The sequence below is a fragment of the Cyclopterus lumpus genome, chromosome 25 (assembly GCF_009769545.1).
Source record: "Cyclopterus lumpus isolate fCycLum1 chromosome 25, fCycLum1.pri, whole genome shotgun sequence".
NCBI classification, from domain to species: Eukaryota; Metazoa; Chordata; class Actinopteri; order Perciformes; family Cyclopteridae; genus Cyclopterus; species Cyclopterus lumpus.
Window position 1 is genome coordinate 9,088,784 of NC_046990.1, and position 22,839 is coordinate 9,111,622.

The 22,839-nt window shown below is 46.3% G+C and overlaps 1 protein-coding gene across 4 annotated transcripts; it reads right to left on the reverse strand.

The window, feature by feature from the left end:
- Positions 1 to 996: 996 nt before the first annotated feature.
- dop1a (DOP1 leucine zipper like protein A) lies at positions 997 to 22,800 on the reverse strand. 4 transcript variants are annotated; one of them, XM_034528592.1, is made up of 37 exons: positions 22,405 to 22,800; positions 21,420 to 21,615; positions 20,918 to 21,099; positions 20,624 to 20,794; positions 19,086 to 19,275; positions 18,760 to 18,858; positions 18,273 to 18,372; positions 17,350 to 17,459; positions 16,821 to 16,935; positions 16,596 to 16,716; positions 16,132 to 16,251; positions 15,725 to 15,842; positions 13,445 to 13,696; positions 11,054 to 11,549; positions 10,492 to 10,775; positions 10,256 to 10,408; positions 10,050 to 10,150; positions 9,673 to 9,938; positions 7,421 to 9,554; positions 7,110 to 7,221; positions 6,708 to 6,890; positions 6,264 to 6,389; positions 6,025 to 6,159; positions 5,854 to 5,909; positions 5,643 to 5,747; positions 5,398 to 5,464; positions 5,133 to 5,277; positions 4,662 to 4,741; positions 3,987 to 4,096; positions 3,664 to 3,813; positions 3,451 to 3,512; positions 2,928 to 3,080; positions 2,590 to 2,726; positions 2,408 to 2,463; positions 2,153 to 2,317; positions 1,754 to 1,883; positions 997 to 1,602 (listed from the first exon to the last, which is right to left on the reverse strand). In XM_034528592.1, exons 2-37 carry the CDS (start codon positions 21,555 to 21,557, stop codon positions 1,294 to 1,296), a joined length of 7,431 nt encoding a protein of 2,476 aa, XP_034384483.1. In that variant the 5' UTR covers positions 21,558 to 21,615; positions 22,405 to 22,800; the 3' UTR covers positions 997 to 1,293. The 4 variants fall into 4 exon arrangements, with proteins under 4 accessions (XP_034384483.1, XP_034384482.1, XP_034384484.1 ...); XM_034528591.1 differs by lacking the exon at positions 22,405 to 22,800 and adding an exon at positions 22,036 to 22,356 and having other exon boundaries at positions 999 to 1,602; XM_034528593.1 differs by lacking the exons at positions 997 to 1,602; positions 1,754 to 1,883 and adding an exon at positions 1,897 to 2,003 and having other exon boundaries at positions 2,072 to 2,317.
- Positions 22,801 to 22,839: the final 39 nt, after the last annotated feature.

Here is a 22,839-nt window from a genome sequence, read left to right on the forward strand (position 1 = left end):
TTCTTCATCATGATGTTTGGGGAAAAACATAAACAATCACGTCACACCGCAGCCTCGGTGTCGCTGTCCGTGGTGCTGATGTGGGCTCCTCTTGAAGGGTTTCACTTGAAGGGTCGTGGAATGACCTTTCTTTCACAAACCCGGATGAATTAACCTTGCATCTTGTTCGAAAGTAAATGCTGAGTCAATGTGTAGCCTATGAATAATTATACAGTTGGTCGGTAGAACTAGTTTATCAACCTCATGTAGTGTTCTAGTTTAGTCCAGTGGTTCTCCACATAGAGATCAGGAAGAAGCTGTTCTGAGACACACATTTGTATTACATTGTATTGTATGAACACTTTTTTTGTAAAAGGGACCAAAGAGGTTGGGAACCACTGGTTTAATTCTATTTTTTTTAATGCCCATCACATTTTCTTTTAATAATCCAAAAATACTGCAGGTCAAAAGTAGATTTGCCTCTCACATGAAACCGTTACACGGAGCTAAAACAAGCGGCTCAAAGTTGTACTTCCATTACGTACCGTGTGCATAGATGCGTCAGTAAATGTACTTTCCGGCTCTGCCACAACCTTTATTAATTTGTAATCGGCTGCAAGGCAGATCAGTGCCATGGACGGCAACAAACCCTGCCGGCTCAGTAGGTCTTTATCACAGTCACAGCAGGAAAAGCACAGGTGTAAAAAATTGGATTATTTACAGATGAATTCCATTTAGCCATTTTAGTTTCAGGCTCCTGGTGTTTCACAAGCAGGTTCCTTTTCACACCGTCACAGCTTACTGGGACATCTGAAGACGACGGAGCCATCGTTAATGTTATTGGTAACACCTGTGCTTTCCTACTATGACGCAGTGAATAATGAATAAGGCCTTTTGATTTATTTGTTATGTCTTTTTACCAGCATGCACACACACACACACACAATTAGAGGATTTACTGCAGTAGCATAGCGCAACTGCATTGTAAATGTCATGACGACAGTGACAGAGCGCATGTTACCCTCCCATTAGAAATCTTTATTAAGTCACATCGATATGGAATGGCACAGCATTTTCACTTCGCCCAAAAGGACTCACATAAAATGTTAAAAGTCAGTCATCAAAGCTGCTCCATATATACAAATAATTAAAAGTAAATACAATAGCCTTTGAAAAGTAAAATAATCATTATAAATACAAAACAAATGTACAAACTATTTTTTCGCCCAGTTGCATTTCCCTTGTTCTTGAATGTACAGGTAGAGGTTTTTCACTAGTGTTGATCAGTTGTGTGTTAATCCCCTCTCTGTGTTCTCACGTCTTGATGAGGCCTTCTAGAAAGTCCTTCTCCACCATCTCCTCGATGTTCTGTCGAGCTCGACTCCAGAAGACTTTCTGGCTCTCCAGTTTGTGGCCCTCCTTGTGGCCGGGGAAGGAGGCGTCCGCTGGGTTGTGGGTGTAGGCGGGACCTGTGCGGTAGCTGGCCTTGCTGTTGAACACCTGGCTGAGCAGGTTGAAGAAGGGCAGCAGCTGCTCCACGCTGCGGATCACGTAGAGGGTCAGCGTCAGGTGGCCTGGCTCCCAGGACAGGGTCCGGGTGGAGCAGTCCTCCTCTGGGTTTTTCTGTGGGAGGTGAAATAGATTATAAAAATGTTCTGTGCCTAAATGAAATGGGCTACAGCTTGCAAAAAAGAAGAAGGGGGGCCTTTAATAAGTGTTTCCCTGCACACTCAGTCATTTGTCTCCATTTAATAACCGTGTGGGGGGGGGTTACCTTGGCTCGTTTCCTCAGCAGCTTGGCCAGTCGGACCACGTAGGGTTTAAACTCTCTCTGGTGAGTCCCCTGGCGTCTCACTTCCAGTCCTGAATCATCTGAAGCCTCTGGGATGAAGGCCCAGCGGTACCTGTAACACAGCAGGACTCACTCAGAAATAACTCCAGTTTCATTCATTTAACAAGTCACCAGAGCTTTTAAAAAGGAGCAATATTCAAATGTATTATTCAAACGCTATTCACAAACGAAGATTTAGAAATTACTCCATTTAAAAATTATCCATGCTGCATTCATCCATCCCAACTAGTGAAAGGCTAGCATTTGTAACTAATCATCTCTGTAACTGATTCTCTAAGCCCATCACAGAGACAATCATGACCAATGCTGGTCTGTACTGACATCTGGAACTGAGGCAGGCTCTCGGGAGGCAGGGCCAAAGCCAGGTCCAGGAGCTTGCAGGCCGACAGATAGAGGTTGAGCCAGCGCTGGCTGTTGTAGGAGGTGGAGAAGCCGTTCCCACCAGAATAGGTGGTCTCTAGCCCGGCCACAGACGGCCCTGACGTCCTAAAATATGGACAGGAGAGGATAACTCATCAAGCAAACACAGGCAGAAGTGATTTTATCACAATCTGTGTTAGCAAACGAATAACGTACCTTGATATGTCTTCATCTGCTGTTAGCTCCTGCTCCATTAGAAGAAACACCTGAACCTGCAGGGAAACACATGTAGAATGTGTGAGAACGGGTAAAATATGTGGAGAGGACTGCAAGAAAGAAACGTGTCAAGATATATGAAGTGAGCCAAGCGCGTCAGCCTCAGCCGGCGTAGCTCTCACCAGTTCAGTGATCATGGTGGGCCACAGCGAGGTGAGGTGCTGAGGTGACATGCGCAGCAGCAGCACTCTGAAGAACAGGAACACTTGAGCGTGAAGGATGGGCACCTGAGGTAGACGCAGGCTCTCCACCAGACGCTCTGAAGAAAAACACACACATAAATAAATTCCTGGGGTTCCACATCAGAGGTGGCGAGTGCAGAAAGCATGACCGCACAGACTCACCATGTCACTCATTTATGGGAAATACAGCAGGTTGAAATCTTCAGTTCAAATCATTAAACTTCATCTGTATACAACACTAGCACATGACCAATATACCGCATGTGTGCATTGTTTACCTTGTATGTCTGGCAGGTACTTCTGGTACTGGTCCACTTCACTGCTGTAGATGGTGAAAGCCAGGCGTTTAAGCAGCATGGCTCTCTGCTCCAGCTCAGCATCTCTGTTGGTGAACAGACTCAGAGAGCTGCTCTGGGCTACAGCCACCCGGGCTGAAGGGAAACACACACAGTAGTGTTCGTCTATCTAGTATCCATCTATCCTGTGAATAGGTTTTTTCTCCTCAAAATCAAGGATCGTGGGTGTCATAGTTTGTACACATTGCAAAGCTCCATAGATGAAAATGTGTGATTTGTTATATCGGGCTATATAAACAAAAAGGGACTTGACTTGTTTAACTATGTCACGTCGGTACAGACTTAACAGGATGAATTCTGCTTCAGATGAGGCACGAAAAGGGCAAAACAGTCAGCGCCCTGCAAATGTCAGAAAGAAGCCGACGCTGTGCTAAACGGTCCGTTATCACACCCAGTGGTAATATCTACACATTTATTAATTAAACTAAAGAATCATAAAGCTTACTCATGAGGTCTCGGAATGTGGTCTTGTCATGAGTCATCAAGTGGTCAATAATGGCTCTCCAGCTGAAAAAATTAAAGTTAGTAATTAATTAACAAACACAACCCCCATACACATGGACCATTCAAATGTGTTTACACTTTGACGTTAATGCATCTCTGGTGTCCCAGAGTTATTTTTTTCTCATTTTCAACAAAAGGGCAGACTCCTACTCACTGGCTGACGCAGGAGGAGTCCATCTGGAAGAAGGTGTGGTCCATGAAGAGGTCGAAGGCCTCCTTCTTCCAGGCTCGGCGGGTGTACTGGTACCCACTTAGGCTGCTCAACAGTTGGATGCAGGCCCGGTAGCTGGGGGCGTTGTGAGCACTGCCAGGAGAAACAGGAAACGGTGCACATTTCATAGAACATCGACATTTCATGTGTTGCACCTGTAAAAAGTTTATAGTGGACCGTTGATTTAGGTTGAAGCGTCTCGCCGTTAAGGTGTGAACTTTAAAACATTTTGCCAAAATGCAAAAGCAGTAAGACGACATCCCCACCTGTGGTTGCGGAGGTAGGGCACTACGTAGTGCATGATATTAACCAGCAATGGGATCACCCTCTCCTTCTCGTCACTGTAGAACACCATGTCCAACAGATGAGCCAGCACCTGATGAATACAGTCAGCAGTCACTCATGTCAGTCTTACACATTCAGTCGGCATGGCAACATCGAGTGAAGTTCTTCTTAGAAAGTCTCCATTCATCTTGAACTCCTTTAATGGAAAAGTACAGTACTGTATATGCAGTAAATTACTGGCCCAACCAACAGTATGACAAAATGCACTTCAGCATTATGTTGATGTTTTGCTTTTAATAAAAACACATTCATCTATAAAAAGGTGCCAACAAGTAGTGAAGCACAGGCAGAATCTGCATGAGCTCCACATTGAAGACAGTGGCCTCTGATTTCACAGAGTCCAGTGGATTGATTCATTGGTCCACAAATAATAATTGAAGTAGAGGTGATTGTAAATCAGCGATAAGGAGCTTAGCTGGAGTGTGTTAGTGTACTGTAGGGCTGCGCCCAAAACACTGCTGGTAAATGTGAGTGAGAGAAGCTTGAGACATCATCAAGGTGAACAATGGAAATAAGAGGCGGGGCCACTTACTGATGGCCTGAGAAAACAACAGGGAGAAAGGAAGGGCTGAGTCACAGAGACGTGAGTGTTTTACCTCGGCCAACAGTGTGAGGGCGTGAACGCTGTACACTGATGGAGTGACGCTGGAGGCCTCCATCACTGTGAGCATTAAATCTACAAAACACACAAACCAAACGTTAGCAGCAGCTACATTGCGGGGAAAAGTATTAATACTGCCGTGCTGAACCACTCGGACCAGAAGCATCCAGGTGCTCCGCTTGGACCCCTCTCACATTCAGATTATGATTTCTACACTTGATTTAGCTGGATTACATTAAACCCCGACATTAAAATACATCTCTGGTAGAAACACAGAAACGATCTTCCCCTTGCCAAAATGCAGATTCCCTGAGCTCAATTACATAAGAAGGACAGTAACCACTACTTTCAAATCAACGGATTCATTCTTTAATTAACCAATCGTATGTTAAAAATGCATATTCAATGACAGATACTTCATTGACTTTCCCCCCAGTGCAGTTAGTGGTTGTAAGCAGCATCGCACCTTCTACATCAGCTTCCAGGTTGGCTCCGTCTACGACTATCTGGGGAGAGGCCTTCACCTCCAGGTTTCTCCTCAGCCACGTGGTTTGCTCCAGAGAGGAGCCTGCGATCGTCCCGATGGCCTCCACCACCTTATGGGTCACGTCCTGCATTAAAAAAAAAAAAAAAGGGTGTTAACGTACGTTATTGAAGTTAAAGGAAATCAATGTAATCTAATTACAAACCGATGGAAAGTTTTGAGAGTTGAACAGTAGCCAAGGAATTACCTGCAGCTCCCGTTGGTCCTTCTTGCTCTCCAGATTGGGATTCTTCAAAATGAACTCATTCAGAACTCTAGAGAAAAGGAGGGCCATGTCAAATAAGTTAAAGCCGGCGAAACGTTGAAGGGAGGTGTAGTCTCCACAGGCGGATTTATTTAACAAAGAGCAGCCCACTAACATCCACAAAAAGATTTTGAGTAAATTAGGACATTTGCGCCACAATTAAGAGGAGAGGAGGAAGAGAAACCAACCCGAGTATAAGAAACTGGCCAGGGGCAGGCAGGCCTAGCGGTACCGAGTCCTTAAGCAGCGCCAGCAGAGAAGGCCAGCTATCAACTAAACTGGACACGGGGATCCTGGGACACACACAAGGAATGACGATGAAAGAAGGTTAGAAGCCACAAAGGGGACCTTTATAATAAAGCAACACTAAATATACACGGCTGTGTGCAGTGGACTCACCTCTGGACATAGGCATAGAAGAACTGCAGCATGCAAACCTCCAGAGAGAGGTGCTTCTGTGGGGAACGGTGAAGAAATAATATTCCTGTCATGAACGGCTATGAAACACGGTGAAACTAAGACACAAGTGTCAAACAAATCGAAACATTGCACTAAAACAACAACAACAACCTTGTCCTTTGCAATGGCGGGCGGCTGCTTCAGGACCTCTTTGACCGTCTGCATGACCGTCTCGGTGCGCATGGCGCTCACCGAGCGAACCAGCTCCACCAGCAGCAGCTGCTCCTCACTGGCCAAAGGAATCACCTGAAAGACGGGGCATGCTCTTTAGCTTGCTGTTTAATTTACTCTTTGAATACATTTTACAGGTCAACAGAAATGACTCACCACCTAAAAGGGTGGGCACCCACCTTATTTCTGACTGGAGTTTTGACCTGTTTCCGCTCATTCCAAACGTAGGCAATTGCTGCCATGAAGTGAGCACCATGGTTCATAGAGATTGGACCCAGCAGCTCGAGGATTTGCTGTCGCAGGTTCTGTAGAACAGAGGTAAGCAAGGTTAGACCAAAACAGCTGATAACTTAGTATGCAAACCGTTTACAGGCCATACAATCCTGTGTACAACACAGCTGAACGCAATAAATAAATCAAACACTGTGGTATATCTTCAAATTATGACTGACAAACTGTTTGTTCAGTCAAACGTCGGCCTTATTCTACAGTCTAGACATGCTTTCGATTATGATATTGCAAAGACTAGTTATCACCTTGCTAGACTGGCCCAGTGCAGTAAAATATGTTTTTGAGTTATTGAGGGTAACAACTCATAATGCATGATATGATGCCAGGTGTACCTTAGTAGAGCCCAGGTTGATGTTGGACGTAGAGGCAGCAGAGGCAGCAGCTGGCTTGTCCGAGCTATCAGCCTGGTGGAGGACGCTCCACAGCAGGGTGACAGAAGACATGATGGTGTGGAGGATGGAAAGGATGCCTGAACGAGCCTCAGCCAAGTGCTTCTGGTCAACGCTCACTTGTAACTGAGAGACAAGACAGTCAGCATACCGTTAGGCAAAGGAGTAGATAACATGGAGCGTGTCTTAATGCAAATCAAACTCATGAATGTAACAAAATGATGTGTAAACTGCAGCAAAGGAGGCCTGCCTTTATAATTTCCACATATTCACATGTGTGTGCAGAGGTTGGAAACAATAAACTGAGGAACAAAAGAGTAACTTGTTGGTGCTTGGCGCCCTCACCTGGTGGTACTGGGAAGTGGGATCCAGCAGGCAGTAGTGGATGATGGCAGTCACCCCCTCCAACACCGTCAGAATCAGGTCCGGAGGGATGCAGAGAGCCATCCACTGGGGTCTAGGACATAGAGGGAGGAGTCTTAGCAACTATTTTCATCACAGAAAATCTTTGCTGAAAGATTGATGATATGCAAGACAGCTATTGCATCTTGTGGTCAAGAGTGCCATCTGGTGACCAAAACCAGACATTTTATTGCATTGTACTGCCAGTTTGATGTATGATAGTGTGTCATAATACGAACTGCAGATGTTAATACCTGGTGTCAGTTAGTCCGGTCTCATAGCGGTACTGATAAAGGAGGTTATCCAGGTTCCTGCACAGCTGCAGCGTGATGGAGGCCACCACCCTCCTCAGCACCCTCCCCATGTATGGCAGGGTGGCCGTGATGAGTCCTATCCACTGGGGATGCATCTTACATGCGTGGTGCTGATGCAGCGCCCGGATCACGGCACACAGGAACATACCCTGCGCTGTAATAGGCTGTCCGTGGAGATACTGCAGTGATGTCATTGGCTGCTGAGGGTTGACGTGCTCCACTTCCCCACCCAGGATCTCGAACCCGGCCCCAGCACCACCTCCCATTCCTGCGCCTCCCGCCCCTCCTCCCACGGGTCCTCCATCCACCCCTTCTTCAGCCGGCACCAGGACTCTGTGCTCGAGAACCACCAGGCTCTGCAGCAGTCTGAGTAGCTGAGACTGGACGGCGCTGCAGCTGTCGATCTGGTCCTCTGACAGGTTGATGACGCTGTCCTCTGACAGACCTTCCTCCACTGTGGCCACGTTGGCCCCCGCCACCTGCTGCTCGTGCCACTTCTGGGCGCTGAATATGGAGGAGAGCAGGCAATGGAGAACCACTTTCTGGACTTTGCACTTCGAGAGGACATCGCTGATGAAACTAGCAAAGCCCTTTGCGGAGCCACCGGTGACTTTGACCAGCTCGCTGAAAAGGAGCGTGAGGACCTCCACGCTGGTCAGCTGCATGGCCCGGTTCCCTGCCAGGTCCTGAGGGCCTGCCGTCAGGTGTGCAGAGTAATAGCTCCTGAGGAAGTACAGACAGAGTGAGATGATGATCTCCAGGTACATGGCGCTGCGGAATGAGTGGGAGTGGGAGTCCTGGGGGATGGGGCAGTAGAAATCTTTTCCCATGACGGAGACCCTGTGACGGGCTAGGAGGTTTTGGAGCAAGGACAGCTGTGGAGTGTACGTGTTGTTGATGCTGGTAGTGGAGATGGCACTTACAAACCCCGAGGGAGCGGCTCGGAGCATGGCCGCGATGGCCGACAGAGCGTGGAGCGCCCGGGAGGAGTCGTACAGCTGGAGGTAGAGCAGAACGTGCTGGTAGAGAGGATGGATGTTAAAACGAGGTGGGGCGGAGGAGGACCTGCGTCCTGTGACACTGACCCCCCCGACAGTCCCAACAGAGCCCCCGCTGGGTGAGCCGGTGTCACTCTCAATCTCTGACACCTCACCTTCCCCACAGCTGTACCAGTTCTCTAGATCCAGGCTGTCCCCAAAGAAAATACTGGTCGGTCGCAGTTTTTCAGCTAGACTTGCCATCTTTCTCAGCCTCTCTTCCTCTTTCCTCTTGGCCTTCTTGATCTTGGGCTTGGCCCCTGGGGATTTGTCCGACAGCCTCTCCATGATCTTACCTTTAAGGCTGAGCTGGGTGCTGCTGTGGCTACGTTTACGGGCCTGAGGATCGTCCACCTGCAGGTTGTGGTCTGGGGTGGCGGGGTCGGAGCAGTCCGGCAACATGACAATGGAAGGTGAGGAGCTGTGTCGGGTGATGCCCTCTCTGTGCTCGTCCTCTGCAGATATATCAGCACGCGTAACAGAGAAGAACTCCAGCGTGCCTCCAGCCAGCATCTCGGGCAGAGTCTGGTTGTTGGAGCCTGGAGGAGGTCCAGAGTCAAAACGGGGACCAATAGAGGTATCTGAGGAAGTGCTGTCTGTGTCTGTCTGGGGCCAGTGTCCAGGTTGAGGGGAGACTTCAAAAGAAGATCCCTCGTCGACTAAACTCAAAACGTGGTCGATCAGCTCTTTTATAACAGAGGACACAACCTCCTCTAAAGGGTCCTCAAACATGTCACAGGAGGAACCAGGCTGTTGGTCTGACCGATTGACTGTGCTGCTGGCAAACTCTGGTTCCTCGAAGCTACAATTTTCCACTGTAGAAGATTGAGAACCACTAGACTCAGAGCTATGGAGCTCCCCCTGTTGGACCGCATGCTGATATTCACCAGCTAGTTGCAAGTTCTCACTGCTCAGGCTCAGCAAGGACAGGCTGTCACTCAGGGGGTTGACAGTCAGACAGAACGGCTCCATGTCACCCATCACCAGGCCTCGGAGCTCCTCTTGTGTCCTCATCTCATCTTGGATCTGACCAAAGTCTTATGAAAGAGAGAGCAGAACATTTATAACAGTCAATATAGAAACAATTTGGATAAGAAATGATGCAGGAACTACCAGTAAAAACAAAAGAAAGCAGTATTATTGGAATTTGCTTACTATCTGAAAAGCCAGAGTCCCTGGTGTAAAGGGGTTCTGAAGGCCCTCGTTCAGGTTGTTCAGGGAAGACCTGGGCCCAGTGGCGCTGGGCCTGGACCCTCTGAATGGATACTCGGTGGGTCTTGGGGTGGAGCAGAACTAGCAGGAGAGGCTCTAAAACCCGAGCAATGTCATGTCTCTGAAGAACCTGATTGAGCCAAGCCCGGCCAACAGCGCTAGTACACGGATCCCAATAACTCAGACTGTCGAGCATGATGAAAAGAGATCTGTGAAGAAAAAAGTGAAACGAAAATCCCAGGGAGGACACTTGATACAAAAAGTATTCATGAAAAGAAAAACTTCAAATAAACTAAACACATTGCCGTTTGGCCGTATACCTGTCAAAGGTGCGATTAAAGGGCGAGGACTTGGTGATGTTCAAGTCTCGAGTCAAATGCCACAGCACAGAGAACTTCACGTGGGCCTCCAGCCGGATTCTCTGAAGGCAGAAAGTTGCTTGAGCATAGATTTCACTGGTAGATTGTGATGAAGTGTGTGCAGTTCTGTGATGTGCGTTTCCTGGGAAGTGTCCACAGTAACTCACCTTGTCTCTGTGCATGAGCTGCTGGCTGATGACATCCTCACAGATGCTGGAGGAAGGCACCAGGTTGTGGAGCTGGTAAAAGAGCTCTACGCTGCGCTGATGGTGCTGAGGAGTCCCTTCACTCAACTGTTCCCAAAGGATCAGAGCTACACCCTGTGGAAAAAGATTGGAGATTAAACCGGGTCAAGACTATCAAAGAAAATAAATGACTCCACGACCTAAAATGAGAACTCTACCTTGAAGAAGTTTGTCTTGTCAGCGATGTACTTTAGGATTCCCTGAGTGAGTGGTGGCCTGATGACGACAGCTACTCGACCCTGGCTGGGGCTCATGGGCTGGGCGGACTCTGAGCTGCCCCCGGACGCAACGCTCTCAGCGGTCACCATGGCAACCGACTGGGTGAGTCCCACGAGGTCCATGAGGAGGGAGATGGCCACACCCTGCAGGCTGAAGTCACCGGCCAGGCAGCAGGCATCCATCAGTGTCTGCAGCCACACTGGCAGACGGACATGCTCACGGTCTGTTTTGAAAAAAGAGCCGCATATTAAGAATTCAACTGTCATAAATCGAACCTAAAAGCTGTAAAACAGCTCTACATCTTAGCACTCTGTTACTCTCCCCACCATTAGGCTTCACTGATTCACGGCTGCCATTTGAATCCATATACATCAAAACCAAGGCTAACCTTTTCGGTCCCTTCCCACTGAACCTGACAGTTAATGCCTATTGTACTCACTGGTGTTATTGTTTCCAACAGTTTGTACTGGCGAAAAGAAAAACAGTGTTCTTGGCACTTACCAAACTGCTCTTCCTGTGTGGGTGACGACTTGAGATTGCCCTCTGCGATGTAGACGGGGAAACTGGAGCATTCAAGGAACAGCTGGCAGGCAGCGGTGAAGGCGGCAACTCCCTCCCTCTGGACCAACCCGGCTTCTGAGCATGACTCTTTATGATCACTGTGCTGGGAGCCTTGTGAAACCAGGGGCCCCGATTTTAGGACCTCGCCTCTTCCACCCTCAGCTTTGTCTCCGTGCCCCGGCGTAATATACAAGGAGATGAGTCGGGAGAGAAACAGCTGGAAGTGCTCCAGGCAGCACTGCATAACCGGTTTGTCCAGAGGTTTGGTCTGAAATGGGCCTGAGGAGCGGCGGGCCGCTCTGACCGCTGGGTGGGGATGAGCGCTTTGCTCCGCCTCATCCGGACCGTCGCCCTGGTACTGGACGAAGTCTGTGAAGCCACTTTCGGAGGAGCGACTGCCAGGAGCGGTTTCTCCGTCCTCAAACACCTCCCCGGCCTGCAGGAGGACAGAGGAGGATGCGTGATGAAGAGTGATGGAACCAAAAAGATGGGAAAAGGCGAGTGTTGATCAGTAAACTGGAAACACAGCAAGGTAGGTACAGCTACGAACATTCTGCTTGTTTTAATGACTGGATTCTTTAAAGAGCCTTCACAACCACACAGGGGTTCTTACACAGGCTGATCAGACCTGTGGTCAGGTTAAAGCGATACTGGGAATGACATGATGCCGCCAAACTCTATTTGAGTGAGGGAGAAGTTCAATGAATCCGATCGGGCAATATAAGTGAGACACCCGTGTGGGTGGATGTGCAGATACTTTCATGATTGCGGCCTGCCAACAATTTGATGGACAGATCCTTAAATAGAGAGACGAGTATATTGACGTTTTCTCATGCAGTTATGTTCAGATGAAAGATGTATGCTTACATGTGCAGTATATGGGCAAACCGACCGCATTGAATGTGAGACAATGTCAATATGAATTAAAGATTTGGGCCTACTGTTTGTACCGAGAAGTCTATCCCTTTCACATCTCATACTATATAGGGCCCTTGAAGGCAGTGCTGCAAGACTGCTTTGAGGCAATATTGGATTTACAGGATTTGTTGCGTCAAGCTTCATTTACAATGTGATGGGTTAGCTTATTCCCCCCCCCCCCCCCCAAGTACTAAATTCTGTAAAAGACCGAATTCCTATGTAGAATTTAATCTCGACACATCATTAGCCAGACACTGTGATATAAGACTTAATCCATATCTTCAGTGAATGGTTCAGTAAATGCAGAACGAACTAATAGTGGAGGTCTCTAAACAGACACATTAACCTCGTCAATGCACCATTCTATACACTGGTCATTACATAGTGACGTGTACATGTACACACAGCTTTTGGGCTTGACCCAAGGGACTTGTGTAGACAGAGCTGAACACCAGGTTGCCATCCCGCCACAGACAGAGATGTAACTTTTTAATATTGTTTGTAACAGTCAGCCTGTCGGAGCCTCAGGGCGTCCTGGGAAGCATTCTGATTGAGGCAGTATTCACATTCTGAAGCCTGGACTCAGATGGCACGTTGGACGGCAAATTCTCTATATGTCCCTCAGGGTGGGGGGGCGGGGATAAAGTATTCAGGGGATGTATGCGGAATCTTTTCCACTCCGATGGATATGGCTCACCCAGGAGGCATCGCTTGCTCGTCTACCCCTCTTATTCCGTAGAGAGAAAAGGCGAGCTGGGCTCAGCTGTTGGTTAACCATCTTCTGTCTTTCTACGTGTCCTCTCTTCTGTCCCTTGTGGGCCTACCTCAATCCATCAAGCTCCTATAAATCTCCCAGCATGGGACTGATTGACTGAACTTCAAATCGCGACTCACTGAGCTCTTGAACACTTTAACAGCCAGGTTGCTGGAGGGGGACCAGGAGCAAGTCTTCAAATGCCTCGTGTCGAGGGAGTGCTGGATGACGGGGCCAGTCGTGGGACCACCAAGCCGACTGCCGCATAGTCAACAGAGCCGGAAGGGGCCCTGTTCAGGGACCAGGGAACACCATCAGAGCCTGAACTGATGGATTTTTGGGCAGCGACTTGTAGGGGAAGTGGGTCAAATTGAGAGTCTGTGCTTTTATCAAAAGATTTTTTTTAAAAGATCAGAAACCAAACAGAGTTATCAGCTGGCGGGGTTTTTCAAAGTACGAGATTGGCATAGCAGGGGCATCACTTTTGTTTTGGTGCTTGTGAACAAATTGAATTTCAAACTGACCACTAAAGCGAACAGACACTCTGATCTTATCGGGATTTAAGTGGCAGGACAAACATGATACACATAACACTTTGTTTCTGCTGGAGAGGAACATTTCCCTTTCAATATTGTGGAACTTTTTTTCCCCCCCCTCACCTGTTTGTCCTCCTTGCCTCTGCTTACTGAGTTTGAGCGATCGTCGGCGGGGTTGGCGAGGCCCTGGGGGCCCGATGGCAGGGCCAGAGGGGACACCAACGGGGGCTGCACTTTGCTGAGGATCTTGGAGCAGAGACGAAGGCAGTGGGTGAGCTCCCCGAGGCCCAGGGCCTGCAGGTGACCGGTCAGAGCCGCCACCATGCGCAACAGCAGCTGGGGAAGATGCTCTGTCTGGATCTCTATGTAGGTCTCCTGGTAATGTTGGAGACAAACGGAAGGGAAGTCAGGACTTGAGAGGAAGTGATGTGCAATTATTGGGCATCTGGAAGGCGGTGGACCTGATCTAATGCAATTATGGCCCTGAACCCAACTAGTTTGCTTCGTTAAATATTATTAAATACAAATTAACATCTCAAATGATCTACTGATCACTTTTCCCTCTGGTTGTCAGAGTATGAATAATTTACTAGCGATGGGCGGAGGGGAAAATCTAAAGATGCTGAAATATCAAGAGAAAATATTATCTGCTACGGTCCAAAAAATAATTAGTAAAAAGCTTGCGATAGTTAGGATGCAAAAAATCTGCTGTTTATACGTTGTGAGACTATTTATTTAAAGACGTCCCTCCCAATGTTTTTTTTTTTTTTTTTTTGTACGTTGGCTGTTTCTTTATTTACTTATTCTAGTAAAAAGATATACACGGCTGTCATTGTTTTCCCTAAAACAAAGAAGACTCCGCACACTTAGATCCAATTCCAGCATTTAATAATGCATTTATCATTAAATATATTGGATCTAAATGTACAGACCCTTGTATTCACATTGGTGTCTTCTCATCAAATATGTTGAACAATACAATTTTATGAAAGAAAATTTAAAAAAAGCACAAATTAGAACAAAGAAAACATAAAATTAGCATTATAACCATGAAGTAAGCATATAACTGCATGCATGCTGAACAGAAAACACGTATACACTGGGCAGAGATTTCATTTTCACAAGATCCACACCACACAGCCAGGGTAAGTTTTCACCACACGTAATGACTGTTAGAATCCCACTTCTTCCTTTGGATCATTTTTTTCCATTAAAATATAAATATATATATATATATATATATATATATATATTTTAATGGAGAAAAAAAAATGATGATCACTCAAAGCAGGGCAGGGACAAAGATGGCCTGAGGGGATGTCGGCAGGACGTTGAAGAAATGTTATCGTGGCCTCAGTGAAGCAGGGTGAGGTGAAAAAGCAGGAAAGAGCAGTACTTTACCTGGCAGATTACCCTCATGCTTCTAGTAGGCTTAAGGAGAAAGAGCAGATAGTTTGAACAGACAGGAGCAAGCAGAGCACAGGCCACATCACACCTGACACACACACAAACCTCTCTCTCTCACACACACACACACACACACACACACACACACACACACACACACACACACACACACACACACACACACACACACACACACACACACACACACACACACACACACACACACACACACACACACACACACACACACACACACACACACACACACACACACACACACACACACACACACACACACACACACACACACACACGTGAGGGATTTCCAAACTGTTCAGATTGGAAATCCTGTATACTGCATATTTCTATGAGGATGCAAACAATATTTTGGGAGGGGAACAAAACACAGGTATTTGTTGGAACCTGTGTGGAGATTGCGCGCACACACACATACACAAAGAAGAAAGATGAGGTGCGGACACACACCCTTGTGGCCATTAAGAACTAACATTTAAAAGGAGTGGGGGACCGAGAATGAGATGGCAAGCCCAAGCATGGGCAGTAGACAAGGGACTGGAGAAGAGAGAAGAGAAGGGATGTGGTGGAGACACAAAAAAAAAAGAAATCTATAAAAGGAACCACAATGGAAACATACACATGTGGGGAGAGAGACTGAATAATGACAAAGACAACAGCATGAAGGTGTGAAGGGAAAATTAATGGATGGAACAAATAGGTTTAATGGTAAAAAGAACGTCATGGTGGAGTAAAAGCAAAGACAGAAAGTGAGCGATAGAGGTTTAGAAAGAGGAAAAAAAGATTGAGAAAAAGACAGAAATGGAAAGAAAGAAAGAAAGAGAAAAAACAAAGAGATGGAAAAGAAAGAGAGAAAGACAAATATAGAAAGAAAGACATACATAGATACAAACATAGAAACATGGATAGATAGAAAGAAGAAATGAAAGAAAGAAAAGGAGAAACAAAGAAATTCCTCACCAAAGACACAATATCCAGCAGGAAATCAACCAGCTGACAGAACTCCACCAATGAGAGCTCTGGATGATCTAAGCTCCCAGCATGCCGTGGTGCACGTATGTTGCTGCTCACTGTCCTCCTGCAAGAGAGCCGCATTTTAGAACATTTTAAGATGGTGAGCAGTGACCTCGAGTGTAAATCTGTGGATGCACTTTGTTTGATGTTGTGTTGTGGGTGTAATGGCAGCGAGGAAGGCATCTTGGCTCACATTAGGCCCCGGGCATCAGCTGAGCAGTGTACCAAAACACCACAACACTCGGCAGGATGACGCATCACGATCTCTAAACGACTCCATAAACACGACGCTCCGGTGTTTAGACCAGTCGTAACTTGAGTGTTCATGCACACGTGAATTTTAACAAGCAAACCTGCAGCACTCCTCAAACCAGCGGGCGATGTAGTCCCACATGTAGTACGGCTCAAACGAGTTGAACAGGAGGTTGGCTGTTTTAATCAGTTCTGCCGTCTTCTTGTTCTCTCGAAGTTTACTGAGAAGGAAGGTGAAAAAGAAATGAATAAAATACACATCCATTATCCATGATTTAAGTTACTCATCGTGTAGAAATATCTTGTTTTGTTGACAAATGTTTTTTCTATGTTGCAATGTTTCATACACCTTTTTCTAGTATGTTGTAAAGCAGTTTTTTGCACAACCAGGATATATCCCATCAGTTAAGGTATTACTGAAAATGTCCTAATGTTGAAATTATTAGATGTTCTTAGTAAACATATCCCAATTGTTCTATTCCCCTTTTGTTTTTCTACAATGATTCAACAGCCAAACTTTCATTGTGGGGCTAATTTGATTTTCCTCAGGGCTGCCTGGACTGACCTGCTGAGGTGTGCGTGGTCTTTACTGAAGGGACTCTGGTTCTGGAGGTCCAGCTCTGTTCGGCACTGTGTGTGAAGAGTCCGAAACACCTCGATTAGAACGTCCTCGAGGATCGCTGGACCTGGAGAGGCACATCCCGATGGGAGAGGTGATGTATACGATGTGACATTTTGAAATATTTACACCACTAGACTGTTGGTGTCTACATGCTGATAGACTGGTTACCAAGTTCCGGTTTGTCCAGCAGACTGATGAGGATGCGAAATGGCTTGAGGTCGTGCATGAGGATGCTCTCCTCTTCCCCGCCCCGGGCCTTGCCTTGCAATATCCCCACCATTCCCTAAAAACACAGACATCTCTATTACAGTAAAATATCTAAAAACTTCAGAGCATTTTCTTTTTTTCCTTCGCTTCGTCTGCCACTTAATGGTGGAAAGCCAAGAACAGACGGTCTCTGTAGTACCAACCTTCTCTCAATGGAGGGAACTCCAATAACCATTTCAGAGCAGATGGCAGAAGAGCAAACTAAATAAATTCAACAAAAAAAACACATTGAAAACAAAACTTGCCGCCCCCTGGAGTACCAGAGCTCATCACACGCCAGGAGGGCAGAGGCTGTTGTGAGCGTGACGAGACAGACAACACAAGTGTGTGTATGCTCTAAAGGTATATGAACTGGAAACTTCAAAAGGACACACTACTGGGAGAGCAACACACACACACACACACACACACACACACCGTTAAACCTCACCTGGACGAGCATGTCTTTAGAGAAGGTGTTGAAGTAGTGGCTGGCGTGCTCCTCCAGGTTGCTCTGCCGGGTGCTGCGGGGGCCTATTTTCACCCCGTTGTTGTCAACGCCTTCAAAAATAAATAGAGTTATGATGGTGTAAATACTCAGTTGGCAAAAAGAAAATGGACCTATCTGAGTGTAGAAAAATTAAGCTTATCCGCTTCTTATTCCGATTATGTTCTTCTTGGTAACGTCCTAATGACTGTTGCTAACATCACTCAAATTTAAGCCACAGTATAAATAATAGAGTAACTCTTAGACTGCTTCCCACTATAGAAGCTTAGCCATATTCAGAGTGGTAGGAGCCGTCAATCTTGAATAGCATTGAACCATTAAAAACTGTTGCGACATCCAAAAAACTGGAGCTGACAGCAAGATAATATCTCCCCTTCATTGTGAGGAAAAAAACCCTCCTCTGACTGAGCCAGAATCTGGCTGACAAGTGGAATAAGAGTCACACTGTACTGTATGTCCTAATTTGAGAGCCTCACCTTCAATCCACATTTTATTTGTTTCTTATCTCTTCTGTTGATCTAAAATCAGAGATATCGTAATGCTGCAATTGTCACATGTTGGTTTGGAGGGGAGATTACGCATGATAAAGGCCGGGCCCATCCTTAGCCATGCACACACTTACCAGTATGTTTATCCCACAGAGGGTTGCAAAGAAGAGAAAATACAGTGAGACGGTGACCACAGCAGATACAAGCCGACTGTATGTTCAACACAACAAAACTATTTGGCCATATATTTCTGTATTCTTTGACTTCCCCAAAAGGAAAATTCCTCTCTAAACTTCATAATGTTCAAGAAATAAAATGGTATGTTGGAACCCTGGTGCATCAGAATGTCAGCACCGGGTCGGTGTGTGCATTTCGCACCCAGCAGCCAGGCGTAGAGTCTGCGATTGAGCGACATGTCTCTTCTCAAAACCACATGCAAAGCTGCAGACAGGATCCGGATCATGTCCGGGCGAGTCGCCTGAACACAACAAAAGAGAACAGAAGGTTTGTGACTGATGTTGTCTCCCTTTCACAAATATACATACATGCATACATACATACATACATTTGTACACACACACACACTGAAGATGTCAGATAAGAGCTGATTCACGGCCCCAGGAATGTTCTTGGGGTGAATGATTTAATAAGCAGCCATCATGAGTCACCACCGTGGCTGGCTTTCTGAGTGACCTCATCATGATCAAACCCATGCAGACACACATACGAAAAAACATATTGATAATAGCTGATATATGAATAGCTTGATTTATCAATATCAGCCAGTTAGATACTTTGGTCTAATCATTGTAAATATACTGTATAACACACAGGCTGGTGGTTTCATTCACACAGCTTGCCTAACCTGGCTCATGTGGAAGGGGAAGCAGAAGAGGATCAGGTCCAGGGTGCTCCTCTGCACCAACACACTGGAGTCCTGGACTGAGGTACTGACTGCCTCCACCTGGAGAGAACAGAGACACACTATTATTCAACCTGCCTATTTACATTTGTATTTATTTTTTCAAATTGAGTGCATTCAACAACATAGAACCGGCAACGTATTTTAACCTATTTATTAATAACCAAGGTAAAAGATGTGTCAGAAAATACTAGGCTTTGGAGGAAGGTGTGCTAACCTTATTTTCAGCTTAGGAGCACGCAATTGTATTGTAGTGTGCAGTCACGTACCATGAGCTCAATGTCGCTGCCAATGACGTAGAGCTGGTCCTCCATGGAGAGCTTGCGATTGAGGTGCAGCAGAACAAAGGACACCCCGGGGAGACGCACAGCAGGGCTGGTCAGGATGCTGCCCCACAAGGCACTGTAGAAGGCCGACTGCTCCACCGCTGCTGCCACCTTCTCCAACAGGGTGTTGGTTCTATGAAAGACACAGAGGGGGCAGAGTGAACATGGGACACACACACACACACACACACACGCACTGCAGAGCGATGCAGTCCGCAAAGCAAAGCTGGCACCCGGAAGTAAAACATACTTGGGTTCACATGTTGTCGGCAGACTCAGATGGAAGCAGTCTAAACTTCGGGTACTAATGTAATTGTCTTTATGGTCAAATGTTAAGCAATGGATTAAGCAGAACCACGAGAAGAAGGTTTGAACGTTCACATGTAACATATTAAACAACATCTACTGAGTTGCATTAGTTGCGCATTTTTTATTGCCCCCTTGGTCAACGTAACATCTCAGAGCACAATCAAAGCAGCAAGCAAAAGATGTCAAAAGGAACAGAGACAGAGAAGTCATGCAATGCTGGTGAGCTCTCTCTGAACAGAGCACTCACTCACTGCTGTTAATGAGGCCATTGGGATCTCCTGGTGAAGCTTTAATTTGCCATTTCCACATAGTGAGTACATACATAATACATTTTATTTGGGCAAATAAGGTGGTATTATGATTAAGGCTGATAAGACGCAAATGCCAGCTGTGTGGAAACTAAACAGTAACAGGAAACAGCTACAGGATGTAGTAAAAATAATGCAATCTCCTGTTAGCCTCTGCAATTTGAGGAGAAAAACAAACTGAAATGAAGACTGCGAGATACTGCTTATCTGTCGATAACTACTAAATCAATATAGTAAGTTAATGAAAAAAAGATGTCACTCTACATGTCGACCCCGACAAATAAGCCTTTTTGTGGAGGATGTAACAGGAACAGCACAGGTGTAACTAATAACATGCATTACATCTGGCATTGCTCACTGGGACAGTAGATCTAGTGGGGACATTGTTAATTGAATAATCACCTGTGCTTACCTGCAAAATCAAAATTAAATATTCTACCATGAAAATGATGTCACTGCGGCTAAAGCTGTAACCACAGCGCCCTCTAGATAGGAGTCACTGCTATATGAACAAATAACAATGAAACATTAAATTACTAAATCAACCCATGACAAATACAAATAGATGTGAGGAAAACACTGTAAATTCAACTTGAGTGAACGACAGACACACACACGTCTGCAGGTTATTCCTGGAATCAAACAATAAACTTGTTTTGAACTGAAGAGGCAGAAGTCTGTGTCCCGAGTTTAATCTTGTAACACTAATCTTGCAATGACTCACACATCTCATATATCATTCATTCCATCTTGAAATCGATTCCCCATTACGCTATAAAATGCCTCCTCCTAATGGCCTGTTCCAGTGCCCGCATGTGCACATTAGAAGTGTTTTTCTTCTTTTTCCGGCCCTGCTCTTCTCACCTGTCGTAATACTCAGAGCCCTCCTCCAGGCCAGGCAAGACCCCAGTCAGCAGTCCCTGTAGGCCCGGTTTCAGAGTCTTTCCCAGGGGCAAGTAGTAGGTCTCGTAGAGCCCCAGCAGCACCGGCTTCACAGACATGGCAGCATTGGAGAGTAAAGGGAAGAGCCCAGAGCTGTGGTGATAAACAAAAAATATTATAATAATTATATATATATATCTATCAATATTGTGATAATAGCAGAAAGCTTTATGTCCAGCAAACTACTGGCCAGTGCAAGTGTAACTATAGTATCACCTGTACAGAAAGAGGTCTTTGGCCAGCCTCTTGGGTCCAATGATCTTGAAGATGATCTCGTACGTCTCCAGGGCCTTGCGGTGGACCCCGCTGGGCAGGGCAGGGTGGAGGCATTGGGCCAGCCGTTTGCCTATCGTCAGCTTCTTGGGAACCACTTGGTATTTTGCGTTATTTTGCAAAACCTGAGACAGGGACAATGGATAAGAAGCAGGCACTCACAACAGTGTACAGAAGGTTCATCTGTGTAATTCACACGCAAGAGCAGATTGGATGTGATTCTATGCTTCTTGTCAAGGCACGCTAAAACTAAATACTGTTTTTTAAAATGTATTCATTCCTTTTTGGCATATGCCATCTTTATTTTTATTTTACAGCTCATGCAATAACAGTAACCTGAACACCAGTGTGTGTGTGTGTGTGTGTGTAATTGTATACGTCTCTGCCTTCTGCACAGCTTGCAGTCTTGTGCAGTGCATGATGGCGGCCCGACTGAGATCCTCACCTTGTTGAGTTTGCCCAGTGCAGAGATGAGGTCGGCCCACTCACTGGAGTACTCAAAGTTCTTGAGGGCTTTGTCCACGGCTGCCACATAGTTCCTGTACTTGGAGTCACTGAGCAGCTCCACTTCCTCTGCATTCATTCTCCTGGGTGGTTATTGCGCTAACGTGATACACCAGGCACACATATGTACATCACACCTGCAATGGACAAGAACAGAAACACACGCACGCACACACACACACACACACACACGTATGGAGTTCAAGATATATACACACACATGATTGACCATAAAGAGAGAGGAAGAAAAAAAAAAAAAAAAGCCTGAACATGGTTTACATCATTTATGACAGGGTGTAGGAGCAAAGTCTGGGAACACATTTATGTTTGATAAACAGGCAACATATTTCTGCACTGGTAAAGCTGCATTTCCCCCCTCTCTCTCACTCTGTAAAGACAGTTTCTAATTTAATGTAGGGGTGTCAAATGTAAATGTGACTTGCCCCAGCAGTGAAGGTGGAACTATTAACACGAAAGAGGGCTCAGTGGCCAATACCTGACCCGATATCAGCGCACGGCAGCTAGGTCGGTGATGACTAATTAATGTTATTACTCACACCTGTGCTTTTTCCTGCTGTGCCGCGTGCAAAATGTCTGCCGTGAGAAGTGACCCCCGGGTAGACTGGAAGGAGTCTGGCGTGTTTTGAGAAGTACGCTCGAGTGTGGCTGTCAAGCGTACACAACACACCGCAGAGCAGGTGTACACACACCTGTCGTCCAAACTACAGCAGCCCACGTTCGCATTTTCTCTCGCAAAATACCCAGCATTTAATATAAACGCACATTCATCTCAGGGAAATTTTGCAAAATGGTATTTCAACTCGTTTCGATTGGAGCGAGGCGAACTGTTACAGTAACAGTAAGCTAGGTGATTCCGCCGACGTCACGTTACAGCGTTAACGAACGAGGCGGGTGTGAAAGCTTACCGTTATCCGGTATGGGGACGGCAACTGTCATTCAATTCCTGCGCCCGCTTCGCCGAGTGGTAAACGGCTGACAAGCGTCAACGATGCGACTAGCGAGCTAGCTAACGCGAACGTTAGCAGCGGGTTGTTTAAACGCTGGAGACTGCAGGGCCCGGATGTCACCCGTTCACATCAGGTCCCTTGACAAGAAGGCTTTTGGGAAGCAGACACTATTTAATTGTATTCTACATATTCGTATTCCTCTTTGTATGGTCCGGCGGTGTGTAAATAAACACTGGTGAGCGCATCGGTAGCTTCCAGTGCCAGAGCGAGACGATTGACAGCTCCCAGACTGCACTGCAGATTAGCTGTACATCCAACCATAGCGTCCAACTGCTCCGGTCTTCCGCATGGACGTCTTCCGCCTCTCAACTGTGTCAAGTTACCCGACGTACT

What these genes read in the sequence shown, in the direction of transcription:
- dop1a (XM_034528592.1), bottom strand. Translation starts at nt 21,557, where the DNA reads ATGAATGCAGAGGAAGTGGAGCTGCTCAGTGACTCCAAGTACAGGAAC. An exon ending in GGACTCTGGCTTTTCAGATA is followed by an intron (nt 9,555 to 9,672) that starts GTAAGCAAATTC and finishes CTCTTTCATAAG; the next exon opens with ACTTTGGTCAGATCCAAGAT. An exon ending in AGGACCAACGGGAGCTGCAG is followed by an intron (nt 5,278 to 5,397) that starts GTAATTCCTTGG and finishes TTTTTAATGCAG; the next exon opens with GACGTGACCCATAAGGTGGT.